This window comes from Eurosta solidaginis, chromosome 1, assembly GCF_040869045.1.
Source record: "Eurosta solidaginis isolate ZX-2024a chromosome 1, ASM4086904v1, whole genome shotgun sequence".
Lineage (NCBI taxonomy): Eukaryota > Metazoa > Arthropoda > Insecta > Diptera > Tephritidae > Eurosta > Eurosta solidaginis.
This window is the reverse complement of record NC_090319.1, coordinates 95120729-95134644: the sequence shown is the minus strand read 5'-3', so window position 1 is coordinate 95134644 and position 13916 is coordinate 95120729. Positions and strand designations below refer to the sequence as shown.

At 36.9% G+C, this 13916-nt stretch overlaps 1 protein-coding gene across 1 annotated transcript; it reads left to right on the top strand.

Moving 5' to 3' along the window:
• The first annotated feature begins 1062 nt into the window (after positions 1-1062).
• Positions 1063-10321, top strand: LOC137236659 (RNA-binding protein 14). The gene is made up of 3 exons (XM_067759521.1): positions 1063-1421; positions 8677-8711; positions 8794-10321. The coding sequence occupies exons 1-3, from the start codon at positions 1397-1399 to the stop codon at positions 9976-9978; spliced, it is 1245 nt and encodes a 414-aa protein (XP_067615622.1). The 5' UTR covers positions 1063-1396; the 3' UTR covers positions 9979-10321.
• The last annotated feature ends 3595 nt before the right edge of the window (positions 10322-13916 follow it).

Below are 13916 nucleotides of genomic sequence, written 5' to 3'. Positions count from 1 at the left end.
CAGTTATAGGTAGGTTGTTAAAAAGTTGTCAATTTTTTAGCTAAAAGTATTATCTTATCGAAAAGTTGTAGACATGCTGTCAAAAGGTGATCGATTACCTATCAAATAGTTATAGATTTCTTATCGGAAAGTTACCAATTTGCTATCGGCGTGCTATCGATTTGTTAACGACGACTCATCGGTTGGTTATTAAACATATAGGTATACAATTTCAATATAAAGTCTAACAATAATTTGCCGGTATCTATTGTTACCAATAAGAAGCCAACGAAGCTTTACTCAAAAAGCTCAAAACAATTTATTTCTGATCCCTGTAAGAAAGCGCTACACGCGATTAGCTTAACTCAATTAATGGGCCGGGTCGAGCTAACCAACAAACAGCCAAACAATGGGATTATCCATAGCAATAAATCTGCATTCAAATGGAAGCGAAAAAAAGTTGCATTAAATGTACAAAAGTTATAAACAAGTTGTAGTTGTGGGCGACGTACTCTTCTTACGATTGCATTACATGTGTGTGTGTGAGTGTGCGCATATACCAAGGGAATTGATAAAAAATCACATATCGTAAATTCGACAAAGATGCAACAAACAATAAGACCAATAATAGAAACAACAATAACAAGCAGAATTCATAAACAAAATAGTAACTGCACGCTGCAACAAATATGCATACAATCACACATACATACGTACGAACATATTTAGATTTGAGTAATCAATCAGTTGCATAGCCAACTAAAAAATTGTATAACGAACACAGCGAGAACATACTAACAATATTCTACAAAATTAGAATGAAAATGAAAATAGTTTTGCTAATGGAATTTTTGATGCTATTTCCATCACATAAGAGCATCTACAAAGTATTGTGCGGCTTCTCAATGTGGAGACTCTGTTCGTGCTCAAAAAGCTTGATTGGAAGCTAAAGTTGCATGGAATGGTCGGTCAGTCGGGTTGTTTGTCACATGTTGTTGCATGGGCGTCTGCCGCATGTGTGTTTGCTGGTATAAAAAGGGCTACACTTCGGAGAGCTATGTACACACAAGCAGTGTCAGTTGATCGGTCGGTTTGCCAGAAATTTTCAAAAATTCTTTTTCTAACGTTCATAGTGAACAGAGCAAATAAGTTGCGTATACGCCGTGTATGCTGTGTGCGCTACAGTGGGACAAAGTGCATGAGAAATTGATAAAATATTTAAATTCATTTGATTTTTTTAACATTAATTAATTTAACTGTGGCGCTGCTTGAAAAAATAAATCAAAAACTTTAACATTTACATTGAACTTTACGTGAATTTTATATTTTAAATAATTTTCGCAGCAAAACAAAACTATAAAACAAACAAATTGAGAAATTTATATTGTGATTTTTGATCAAGAATAAAAACCTAATTATGCTATATATATTAAATTTTATAGGTAAGTTCGACAGAATGTTTGAAAAGTTAAGAAATTTTTCAAAATATTAAAATTTAAAATTTTCAAAACTTTAAAATAAAAAAGCGATCTTGTAGCTTTTTAGCCGATTAAATTTTATTCCCTTTACAAAGTCATACTGAATTTTTGTGATTTGCTGTGAAAATTCGCCACATATAAAGCATATTTTTATGGCAAAAAATGCATTATGTCTTCAGGAGAAAAAATTCTAAAAATTCAGAGCCAATTTTAAAACTTTTAAAAGTTCGGCTTTCTCAGTCCAAAGTTTAATGGGCTACAATGCATTATTGCTACTTTTTTTTAATGTTTTGAAAATTTTTTTAACATTTTTTGAAAAATGTAATTTATTGTTTTTTAACCATTTTTAAGTTGAATAATTTAAGCGTGAAATTCGCGATACTAAAAAATGTGCACTCAATTGTAATATGTAAAATATTGTTCAAACTTTGCGCGAATACTCGTTATAATTTAAAAATAAAAATATTAATAATTAATAACAGTTTCTTGTTGGTGAAAAAAAAATTATAACTTATTTTTGCTGCATTCGAGCTTTACGATCGATAAATGATGAGCCACAGCTAAGTGACACTTCTAGCGTTTACGCGTTTCAATGCTTCCACTTCTTCCTCAGGGAGAGTCGCCTTATTTTCTTTTTTTTAACTAGCTGTACCATATTATTTATCGTTTATCAAGTTCATACCAAGCAGAAACAATTTCCATTTTTAAAAAATAATAAAGATTTCAAAAGCTTTTACAATGGGAAATTTCTACGAATATGTAAATTCTAAAAGCTTACCAAACAATTTCTATATTTTATGAATAAGCAGGATTTAAAAACATAAATTTTTTAACACAAATATTAACACTGGCGCACAAAGTAAAAAGTGTTCAGTACATCGGTCCAGTGCTCTGTACTGGGCCCATGTCCAGTTCTAGTTATATGTATTTGGGGCGCTGACTCCGAATTTTTAGTCAAATTTGCCAATACACTCACAAAATCACGAGAAATTTTCCAAAAAGTCATGTATACAATAATTGCGGTTATGGAAATGAAACTAAAAAAATTTCTTTATTGATTTTTAAATTAAAATTAGGATATTTCTTGTACATTCAGCTGCTGTGAATAGAAACTCAAATTTTTTTCAAACTCTGATTTTATAAATTGAAATAGGAAGATTGCTTTAGTTTTTTTTTTACTTTTGGCTTCACCTCACAGTGCTTCAGTACTAAAATTTTGGATTTTAAATGCGATAAAATTTTCATTTGTCATTCGATTTATTTAAAGTGAACAACAAACATAAAGTGTTCAGCTACAATCATGATACAATTATGACAAAATGGAGGTAGTTGCATTAGGTGTGACGTTTGCCACTTGATTTTTGCGGGGACAATGACAATTTCACCAAAAACAAGCTACCAGATTGAAAAATTTTACGAATTTTTCTAATTTTGAAGGATTTTATATTAACGGATACGACTAAATTACTTTCATAGTTATTTTAAAGAAAAAAGTAAAAAAAAAAACCGCATGCCTTGGAAATATTTTAATACGAAATATCAGCCTGGGTTTTAATAAGTTTTTCGAGCTCCCCAAAATTGCTTTGGGGGAAGAAACATGGATCGAAGTATACAAAGCAAGGGATTATATCCTTCTCAAGTGTCCGTACGTTTGCTCAGAACATGTTGACAAAACATACACGAGGTCCTTTCTGTCCTATCTGTGCCCTTTTACACTCAGAGAAAAACGCCGTTCTAAAATCCAGCACCACCGGACTCAATTCAAGCTTTTCAAGTTCTTACTTTTTTGCTCTTGAAAAACCAACGACCTGTTCTCAAAACAACAACCTTGTTCTTGAACGGACAACCGTTTTCTTGAAAATATGAACGAATGTTCTATTAATGAGAGCAATTTTCTTAAATTAAGAACAATGTTTTTAATTAAGTTTAAGAAAAAAGAAACGGTACAATTCGTGTGCACTATAATGTTAAATACAACATTTGGCACAAGCTGTTAAGCAGTTGTAGTGGCCCGGCGGCTATGATGTTGCGGTTGCGATCGTGTGGCGCGAGTTCGATTGCCGTCAAACCCTGAAGTTTTTTTAAACAATTTTTTATATTCTATTTTTTAACTCTTATTTTTCGTTCAGTTCCATTGACATATGTACAGCTAATTCGCAACCTTGTTATGAAATGTTTTAAATATATATTCAAATTACATCATCAAATAAGAAAAATTTCTCGATAAGAGAAATATATGAAAAAATGCATTTTATGCGTTTTTTCAAACCTTTTGGAATTTTAATAATAATTTATTTTGTTATTAATATTTTTTATTAATGACAACAAATTATTTTTAATAAAAAAAAATAAATGAATGGGTACTACTTGAAAAAATTACCTTCCCCCAAAGGTCAAGCACAAACCGTTCTAGAATTGAGACCGAAAAATGTTAAATCGACCGCAAATTGTTCTCGAAGCGTGAGAACGCAAAATCTTAAATCAAGCCCAAATAGTGCTTGAAATGAGCACAGAAAATTCACAGATCAATACCAAACTGGTCATAAAATACGAACAGTGTGCTTGAAAAAACCGTTCTTAAAACAAGCCCATCGGTCACGAGTTAAGAAAAAACGTACTTAACACACTTTTGTCAACGAATGTTCTTAATTTTGAACGTGTTTCGTTCGCTTTAGAACAATTTTTTCTCTGAGTGTAGCATTGACATGTATGTGGCGTCCCACAAACGTAACAAATTAAACACCTACCACTCCCTCCAGACTTTGGAGGCACACTTTTTCTCAACATTCCTTGAGAAATATCCACTGTGGGGCATAATAATAGGGCCATGCTAGAACAACAGGATTTTTCGTGTATTTTTTTCTGCCTAGGGGTCAAGCTGCCATAAATATATGGGTCATTAACCAATGTATGACTCATTATCCACTATTTTTCAATAAAATTGCATATTTTACTGTATTCTCAATCGATATATATGCACATAAATCGTGCCAAAGCATATTGTTATTGTCTCAGATGACCATTGGGGTTTCATACTGAAGGAAAATTCAATCCCGAAAAAACACAATTTCGCCTTAAACAGTAATGGTATGGCAACGCATTTAGCAAAACAACAAACATTATGAAACTTCAAAAATCCCCAAATACGTAAAAAAATATGAGTGGAACTACCTTCTTTTTATACCATGGCTACAATGGTATGAAAATGCATGATTCAATTACTGGAGGTTTGTTCTCCAATGATGACAAAGTTTTGACACTCCCAAATTGAAAAATCTGCCTGCGAATCGTAACATACGATCGCGGATCGAAAACGGTTTTCACACAAGCGATAAAAATGAAGCTATCCAACTATATAAAAAAAATAATAACATATTATGGATTTAGTGAGAAAGCGTTGTCCCTAGTTCACACATTTCATTAATCCAATGCACCATTTCGGAATTATAGTGATTATAAAAACGGCATTCGATCACGGATCGTATGTAACGATTCGGCCCCTGGACGGTTTGCTTTGACGAAGTAAAGAAAACGGCGAATAATTCAATCCCCTTCAGCGAAAATTGTAGTAGAAAAGTACCTTTAATAGTATATTAGTAGTGATAATAAATTTGTAAATGTCAACAGGTTTTGGGGGAAATAATTAATTTTCTACTAAATATTTCGTGAATTGATAAATAGTTATGTTGGTTTGGTCATTCTTTCACTATTTGTTTAAATAATGACGTACGTTAGAATTTTATTAAAAAATACACTGTCTCAAAACTTGTTTCAAAACGCTCTATATGAGCATAAGTTCATTGCATTTTGACATAAGATGGAGTTAATGAAAAGCATTCTGAAATAATACGTTCTTCAATCTAATTCTATTAAAGGGCGTTTTTGTGACAAACCTTGAAGTGGGAAATTTTTGAAAAATATTTTGAGATAGGGCGATTTTGAACAGGCAGCCGACATGGGTGATACTCTACTCAGCAATCGCAATGAACTGACAAAAAAAAATTTAAAAAAAACTGGCTTACTGTTTTCGAACTTTATATTACGGCCTTGACTTTGACAGAAGAGTTAAGCTTTTGTGCGGCCCTGCTACACTCACTACCTTTTTATTCTGAAATTTCAGAAAGCTCTTTTCCGTTTACGTATTCATGGAAGTGTTCCGGATAAACAGTTAATTTAGAATATTCGGAGCACGTTCGTTTGATACTACCTCATGAGGTCCGAGTATATCAAATAAGTATATACATAATATTCCAAATATAAAGTGATTCCCCTAATTCTTAAATGTAGACAAATGTTCCGAACATACGGAATAATAAGTTAACATGCTCAATGAGTACATTTCGTTATGGCATCTCCATTATTTACTGATGACATTTTTAAGTGAATCGATCTACCGAGTTTTTGACGTTGAATGATGAATTGAGTTGGTTTAGGTTTCGTATATCCATAAGTTTATGAAAGTGCACGATTCCTTGGTGTCCGTAATTTCCATAAAATTACCTATGTTCAGCCACACTAACAGATCATGGCATATTTAATAAATTCATCATAAAATTAAAAAAATTGTTCTAAGGAATTCTGCAGTTCAGTACTTATCGGGTTTTTGTATACTGATTGCTTCTTAATTCTACTACTAATATTTTTCGAAAAATCGCAAAGAAACAATACAGTTAACGGATGTCAATTCGATTTGGGAGCAAAATGGCTGCAATTTTCAAAAAATGTGTCAGCCGAGTAAACCTCTTGTGATTGAATCAAGATGAAAATGAATACAACTCAAAAGTTAATATATATAAAAATATTGAAAATACAACAATAAACGAATTCAAAAAAAATTATTTAATAAATATGTATGTAATTTAAGATAAAAGACTTAAAAATAATACGAAAATATTTCCTTGCGTCACCTAGCGGCAATTTTTTTCACAGGCAATTTTCTATTCATGTATGTATTATGTGTTCCAAATATGAAAAAAATCGAGCCACAAATACGATTTTTTGAAATATTTCGATCCATGCGCCACCTATCGGAGCTTTTCTGAACTATATTCCAAGTTTCAAGCTTGTAGCTTATAGGGAAGTTACTTAAATTTCAATTACAAAATTCGTGCCAGCCATTTAGCCAACCAACCAACCAGTCAAGTCAAGCTAAATAAAACCGTTTAAAAAGAGTGCTATGAAATGAAAATATGAAACAAACTACCAATTTCCTAAGCACCCAGCAATTTCGACAAAAAAATTTGCCTATACCGGCAACTGTTATAAAAAAATGTTCCTTCCTTAATAAATCTTGCTTTCCATTTCCTAGCAACGCATTATTTTTACTTCAAAAGTTTCTTTTGCGACTATAATAAAATCTGTCTCAAGTAGTGAGAAATCTTATTTACTAAATAAAATCAACACACTGTTAAAAAAAATTAATTTGCTTAAGAAATCAGGGTCACTTGCATTTGACACCCCCTCATACTGCAGCATTCAACGGAAGCTAGCTAAGCTCTTTTTGCCGGCGGCAGAGCTTCTTAGCAGTGAAGCACGTGTCTGAGGCATAAACATACATACCCCCTCTAAATATGCCTGCACATTAGGTTGTCTCAGAAAACCAAAAAATAGAAACTTACACAACCACACCTATTTAAAAAGTTATGCACTTTTTAGTTAGTGATCGTGTTTGTATAAATGGCACCACAAGATTTGATCTTGTCGCCGATTGCAGACTTTTTTCGCATTTCTCGGCAATAATATTGTCTACAACGTTCACTTCGCCCAAGCGTCCCACCCTGACGTGCGCTTATACCTTGTACTACCGGTGTTGATATCATGGTATAAGCTGAGCGGTTTATCTTCAGTGAATTTGCCCACAGTTGGAAGCCATATGGGAGTGTGGATAAAATAATGTACATCATATATTGCGAGGAGAAGCCCTTCATGACAGAGATATACTTGGAGTGTTCGCCAAATCACTGCCGTGATCCGGCCCCACTTTTAGAGAAACTGTTTTTTTTTTTTTTTTTGTGGCTTTTCCCGGAACTTGAACAGAAGAGCAGGCTAGCACGGCTGCTCCCTGTATTATTTTTTATGCCGAGGTTTGGTATATGCCCTTGCGATCTCTTAGTATTCTATGACAATACGTTGTAGGTAGCAGTAGCTGTTGAATCTAAGCCGTAGGGTGTGTGAATCGCTTGTGCTCTGTTTAAAGTTATGTACACGCAAAGCGTAGCGCAGTGAAATAGACTTTGTAATTACCTCTTGAATGAGTTTTTGACCATAGCACACTCACAAATTAAATATATTTGAATATATTGCACTCTGAAGTGTAATAAACGAAGCGGTACCTAAGCCTCAGTTGCGCGACGATTTTGCGTAGTTGCTCAACTTTTTCGTGCAGTGTCGCTGTCGCTTAGTTTGATATGCTCCTGAGGCCGTAAATTCATTAAAAGTTTTGCACAGAGCTTTGACGTTTGTATATTTGTACGGTTGTATATTAACAATGACCTAACTTTTTGCTTCGCTTTATACTCAACGGATATAGGTGAAGTCATATATCGAACACATCTGTCAAACCAAAGTGGAGCGCTGGGCAAAGCGTTCTATGTTTATGCGACCTAATAAATCGTACAAACAATATTTTGTCATGCCGCGCAGTAGCGCCAGGTATGATCCTGCCTTAAAGTGTTTGTTTTGTTAAAGATTACAAGGAGAAGAGAGCGAATATATTAGCTAAAACCTTGCTGCACTGGTTATACACTAGTAAAAACACAGAAAAAGTTATTTTTATGAAACACCCTAATGTACATACAACATACGACATGTATTTGGGCACAGCAAACTTTTCCTTTCTTTTCAAAATGTTAACTCTTTGCGGAGACTTTGGAGCTCCGAAAAAAAAATCGCTCATATACATACATAAGCGAATGTAACTGTGGCAACTTCAGCTTGACTGCCACCGCCACTGCCAAATGCTTCCCAATGATAAATGTTCGTATTCAAATTGACCGCAACAGATTGTAATCACGTGCAGCAATGGCCAGCTAACGGCTAATTGTGGCAGTCAGCAATAGCGATCTTGGCCTTAAAAAACTGGGCCGTAGCCACATTCAACCTCAAGCATTTTGATTTGCCATTGCGGACGTCTTTAATTCATTTTGAGCAGAACACTCAATAATTTATTTTATCTACTATTTGTACTTTAATTCTCTTTCTCGTTCTGCTTTTCTTGCAGGACTTTCACTGCTGCTGCTGTGCGGAGACACTTTGGTAAGCATTGCTTGAAGATTGCGTATCAATTTATATTAGATAAAAGTCTAATTTTTCTAATTTCTTGCTATTTTTCTTTAAGGCACAAAGCGGCTACAACTATGCACGACCGGAGATCACGAATGTCGCGGGCGGCACAAGTGCCGGCAGCGCAAGCGCCGTGCGCCCATTAGTGCCTTTAACCAATAATGCCATTACCACGCCCACAAATGTTGGCGGCGTTGGTTATCCCTCAGCAACTGCAAGTGGTTATGGCGGCACAGCAGCATCTCCATTCGCTGGGTTTGGTAATCAACCAAGCGCGCTAGGTGCAACTGGCCCAACGGCATATAACGCGCCTATAGGCGCCTCAGCAATACAAACAGGTAGTGGAGGTTTCAACGCACCAAAACGTCCTATTTTAACGACACAACAACGCGGCAGCGCAAACGTTTATGGCGGTGGTTTAACAAATATCGCTAGCGGTCAAACGGCATACAGCAATGCAGCACGCGTCAATAGCCTAAACGATTTGGATTATAATGGCGAAGGTGATTATTCCGCTATACCAGGTGTGCCAGCTGTCGATTATCCTATTTACGCGCAAGTGCCGCAAACGAACTTTGATTGCGCTCAACAATTGCCGGGCTATTACTCTGATGTGGAGGCGCAGTGTCAGGTATTTCACATATGCGCGCTCAACCGCACATACTCCTTCCTTTGTCCGAATGGTACTATCTTTAGTCAGGAGACATTGGTTTGCGTATGGTGGAATCAATTTGAATGCGGTAGCGCACCAGCGCTTTACGCCAACAATGCTTATATTTATGATTATAGCAATGAACAGCAGCGTCCAGCTCCCACCTACAGCAGTTCCAGTAGTACAGCGCAATTGGGTGCGCGTCAACAGCCAACTTATCCAGGCGCCTCCACTAATACTGGTTTGCGCGCAACAGCCGCTACTCTGTCAACAAATAGTGGTATTTTCGGCGCTGGTAATTTACGTTCTGCCGCGTACGGTGCTGTGCCTAGCACCATCACACCCGTGCCATCGACGACAGGTTATGGCGCAAATGCAGTCGCCGCCAATGCTGGCCGCTTCTCAGCTGGCTCTTCATCTACACCGCAATCATTTAATAGTGCTGCTGCTCAAATCGCTCCAACGCAAGCTGCTTATGGCTCTGCGAACGTTGGCAGTGGTAGCTCCGGTATCTCCCTTAGCGCGTCTCCTACCAACGTAAATAATAATCGTGAATATCTGCCACCACCACAACGTCGAACTCAGTAAGAGAAGGCGGAATATGCTTAAATAATAAAAGATATTCTTCGTTGTAGACCAATGGCACCTGTACCCGGTTTTTGATCTTTTAGCCACTGCACGTCTTGTACCACCGTTTGGGTTGTACCAATTAGTTTTAATTAATTTAAAATATTTTTAATACACTTTTAAATACACATTCGCGTTAGATATATCCAACTCATCATAACCATTCTAAAGCCATTTTCAAGCTCCAGGGCATGCCTCTTCATCTCAATCAATTTCTCTCTTCTATCGTTTAGCTTGAACATTTCTTGTTTATATACATATATGTATGTAAGTATTGTAGAACGATTTTAAAAAAGTTTATGAAATAAAGCAATTATAAATAACAATACATTTTCTTGTAAAGCAAATTAATATCCGACAACTTTTTGTAGACGAAACTAGTTGGATGGCGCACTATGCAGAAGGTGCAATGTTCAAGGATCAAGTATTTCCCCCACTGGATGCTAGTCGAGACGATACCCCTCTATGAGGTGCTAGTCTGGTGCAGGCCTCAACACCTTAAATTCCTCGAGAGAGCTATGATTTTAGATACCCAACTGTAGGGAATTCGCAGAACTGTAGTATGTTCTGTTATAGTTGGGCTTCGGGTAACCTAGGCAGACTCGTTCTCTTCCGGATACCGAAACTCTTTTAAACGGAAGATGGTAGGCGGTCATTGAATTCAGTAAGTCTAATTTATGCTTTGTGATGAGGGTTATTATGGGTCATTGTGCAGGTCAAATCAATGTGGTACGTCTCAACAAACTTGAAACCCCATTCCACTGCAGCCGCAAGACGACTATGCAGTCGAGTCATCTAGTCACTTTATACTTTACTCTCTAGCTTTTTCCTAAAGTAGGCGACCACCGTAGTGTGATGCTAGCGTGCTCCGCCTACCACACCAAAAATCCTGCAACATATAGCTAAAAAGGGCGCAACCCATTAAGCTTGCTCCGTAGAAGAACACCGCACCCTTTCTTACCTTTTGTTGAGCCGTTGCTGGCACTTACTTCGCCGTGACCGGACTGTCACGCAGTAGGTTGCTTATATATTCCACCAGATTTGAGTCGATTATTTAAGCTTGTGTGCCCTTTGCCAAGTTGTGCCCCATTGATAAACTTGTCTTCGATATCAACAAAGATGCATCTGTGGACCTGCCCATATGACAGGCGTGTTGGGATACCGAAAATCAATTTCGAGGAATCCTGCTCCTTAGGTGAAGACCAGTCGATCGTTTATGCATTTTTAAAGGAACAAGGAACGGCTTTTTGGCTTTAAGTCTTTGAGAGAGGCATGGTATAAGAACATTTCCTCACTTAGGGATGAAAGTGACTTTGGCTATAACCCAAGACTTATTGACATAGTCCTCGTATGGTTTACGTCAATGAAGCCCACCAGCAGCAATAAATTTTCAAAGACCACTGTAGGGTTTAAAAAAGCTAAGGGACCATGCAAATGGTCTTTTTCCAAGGGCGATGGATGTAGTTCTCAATCGCTTGCTGTCAAGCGTATTGCAGCATTAGGATTTCTTCATCGTCCTTCGCATAGCTTTGATTATTATTTTTTAGCTAACGCAATGGAGTTGGATTCCGAGAGCGTATTCCTTTGGCTGTGGGCGTGCTACATCACGTTTTAGCAGCAGCTGCTCTCGGCTTATTATACGAATTAAAAATATTTAAACCCACCTTGTAGTTGTCTAGACCAGAGGATAGGTCGCCTTGTTGAAGAGCCGTGGTGGGCGCTCTGAAGTCATTTAGAGTCTCTGTTCACCAAGAAGATGCAATTAAATAGTATATGCCCATCGTGAGTACCTACGATCGTATCGCGTAACCTCACGCTGTAACACACGGGTCTTATTCCATAATCATTGGTCCAACGAAAGGACCATGTTCTCTGCCAAACACTGTATGGCACAATCATTGGTTCAAATTGACTTACAACATCACATCACAAGGTCCTGCCTTGGCAAGATGGACGATATATCTAACCCCTTTTCCATTCTATGGATAATGGATTCGGGTTGACCGGCAACACCACCATTAGTTCCAATACCGTTCTAAGTGTAAGTAAATAAAAAATAAAAATATTCATAAATAGCTTAGAAAAGGTAAAGATGCCGTTTTGAACTTGACCTTCAAGAGCGAACTTTATTGGCAACTTCCTAACAAATAAACCGCATTACTGCGAAGAAAATGCTTTATTTTCAACTTCGAAAGCTTGAGAGACCGCATAACTCTAAAGAGAAGGCTTTGTTGTCACCTTTAGCGCAGTTATCTTCTCCAAAAGTAACCTCCCTCCCATCGGAGATGAAAGCACACTCCCCGTTTTACGCCTACTATGAAGGCCTACACCAAAGCAGTAGCTGGTACCTGGAAACAAGTGTTTATAATACAGTTTATACAGATCTCAACCGCTTTCCTTGCTCCCACGGTTTTCAATAATAACTGTAATATGGTCGCACAAGTGATATACCAGTCCGCATTGCTTCCTTCGAGTAATACACCACTCAAAAACTGGATGGGCATATCTTATAGTCGTATTTTACGACTAGTAAGATCAGACCGCGGGCATATTCCAACACCTTACCCACATAATCAAATAAAATCAATCCAAACTCTTTTAATAGTTTTTTAAAATATTTTATTAATGGTTTTAAATTTTTGTTTTCCGTTCGTAAAAACTTTGTTAAGCTTTTGATGTCGATCTTAACATAATGTGCCTATACAAGTGTGTCAACTAAGCGACAAACGTCAAAACTACAAACAGCCTCGCTCACCTGATGCCATGGTACAATAACCAGGTAAAAGCATCAGAGTTGCATTTCACATGTTTTTTCATTCTAAGGTTGTCATAAAATGTCAAATTTTGTTTATGTTTACATTTTTTGTTTATTTACTTTTGATGTGAAAATTTACTAGGGAATTCTTTACTTTAGCTCACAACTACTAAAACTCGTCCAAAAATATCGGGAGAGGTGTCAAAAGACGAGCTTTGGACCCAGGACCACGAATCCGAAAACGGAAATTGAAAATTTTATTTCCTTCCTAATATATTTACAAAGTTGAAAATTTTCATGTGGCTGTTGTAATTTTGATGGTGTTGGGTACCCACAAAAAACTGTGGGTAAAAGTGTTTTGCGCGGATATAGATTTTGTCTCCCATGGTAATTTTTTATAAGCGCGGCCGAAGACCGCCAACGCAGAAAGGTGTTCTGCGCAAAATTACCATGGATCCCACCCCCGGTTTCGGAGATACCCGCAGGTCTTTTTTCGGTTTTTCGTTAATATCTTTTGAACGAATTAAAATTTTTACTTTCCGCCTTCGGATTATTAATACTGATGTCAAGAAGCGTCGTTTGACACCTCTCTCGATATTTTTGGTAGCGTATTAGCAGTCGACCCTTCAACTAGACTATTACCTGCGCAAAAGCACTATGGATTCCACCCCCGGTTTCGGAGCGCTCCGGTGCCATTTTTAAGTTTTTTGGGAATATTTTTTGACAGAAATAAAATTTTTAATTTTCGCTTTCGGATTCGCCGTCCTGTGTCTAAAACGCATTTTTTTGACACCTCTCCCGATATTTTTGCACGAGTTTTTGCAGTTGTGAGCTAAAGTAAAGAATTGCCCCGCAAGATCAAGGAAGAGGAAAAATTGGGAAAAAGCTTGTGGCTCCATTTTGAGGCCTGTGACCTTATTGTGGGAGCTCAGAGAGTAAATTTAATGCCCAACTCCACTCCATCGCTATATTTACCGTCTTTGATGTAAATATTGTTTCCCGAATGTTGTAAGATAAAAAATATAATATAATTTTATGTATGACTTAGCAGTGCTTATCAAGAGTTTGTAAAAAACGGAAGTTGTCTCATCGTCCCCAACGGTCATTCCTACAGTTATCTACCAAAATATCGGACAATACTTTC

What these genes read in the sequence shown, in the direction of transcription:
- LOC137236659 (XM_067759521.1), top strand. Translation starts at nt 1,397, where the DNA reads ATGCTATATATATTAAATTTTATAG. An exon ending in ATATATATTAAATTTTATAG is followed by an intron (nt 1,422 to 8,676) that starts GTAAGTTCGACA and finishes CTTTTCTTGCAG; the next exon opens with GACTTTCACTGCTGCTGCTG. An exon ending in TGCTGTGCGGAGACACTTTG is followed by an intron (nt 8,712 to 8,793) that starts GTAAGCATTGCT and finishes TTTTTCTTTAAG; the next exon opens with GCACAAAGCGGCTACAACTA.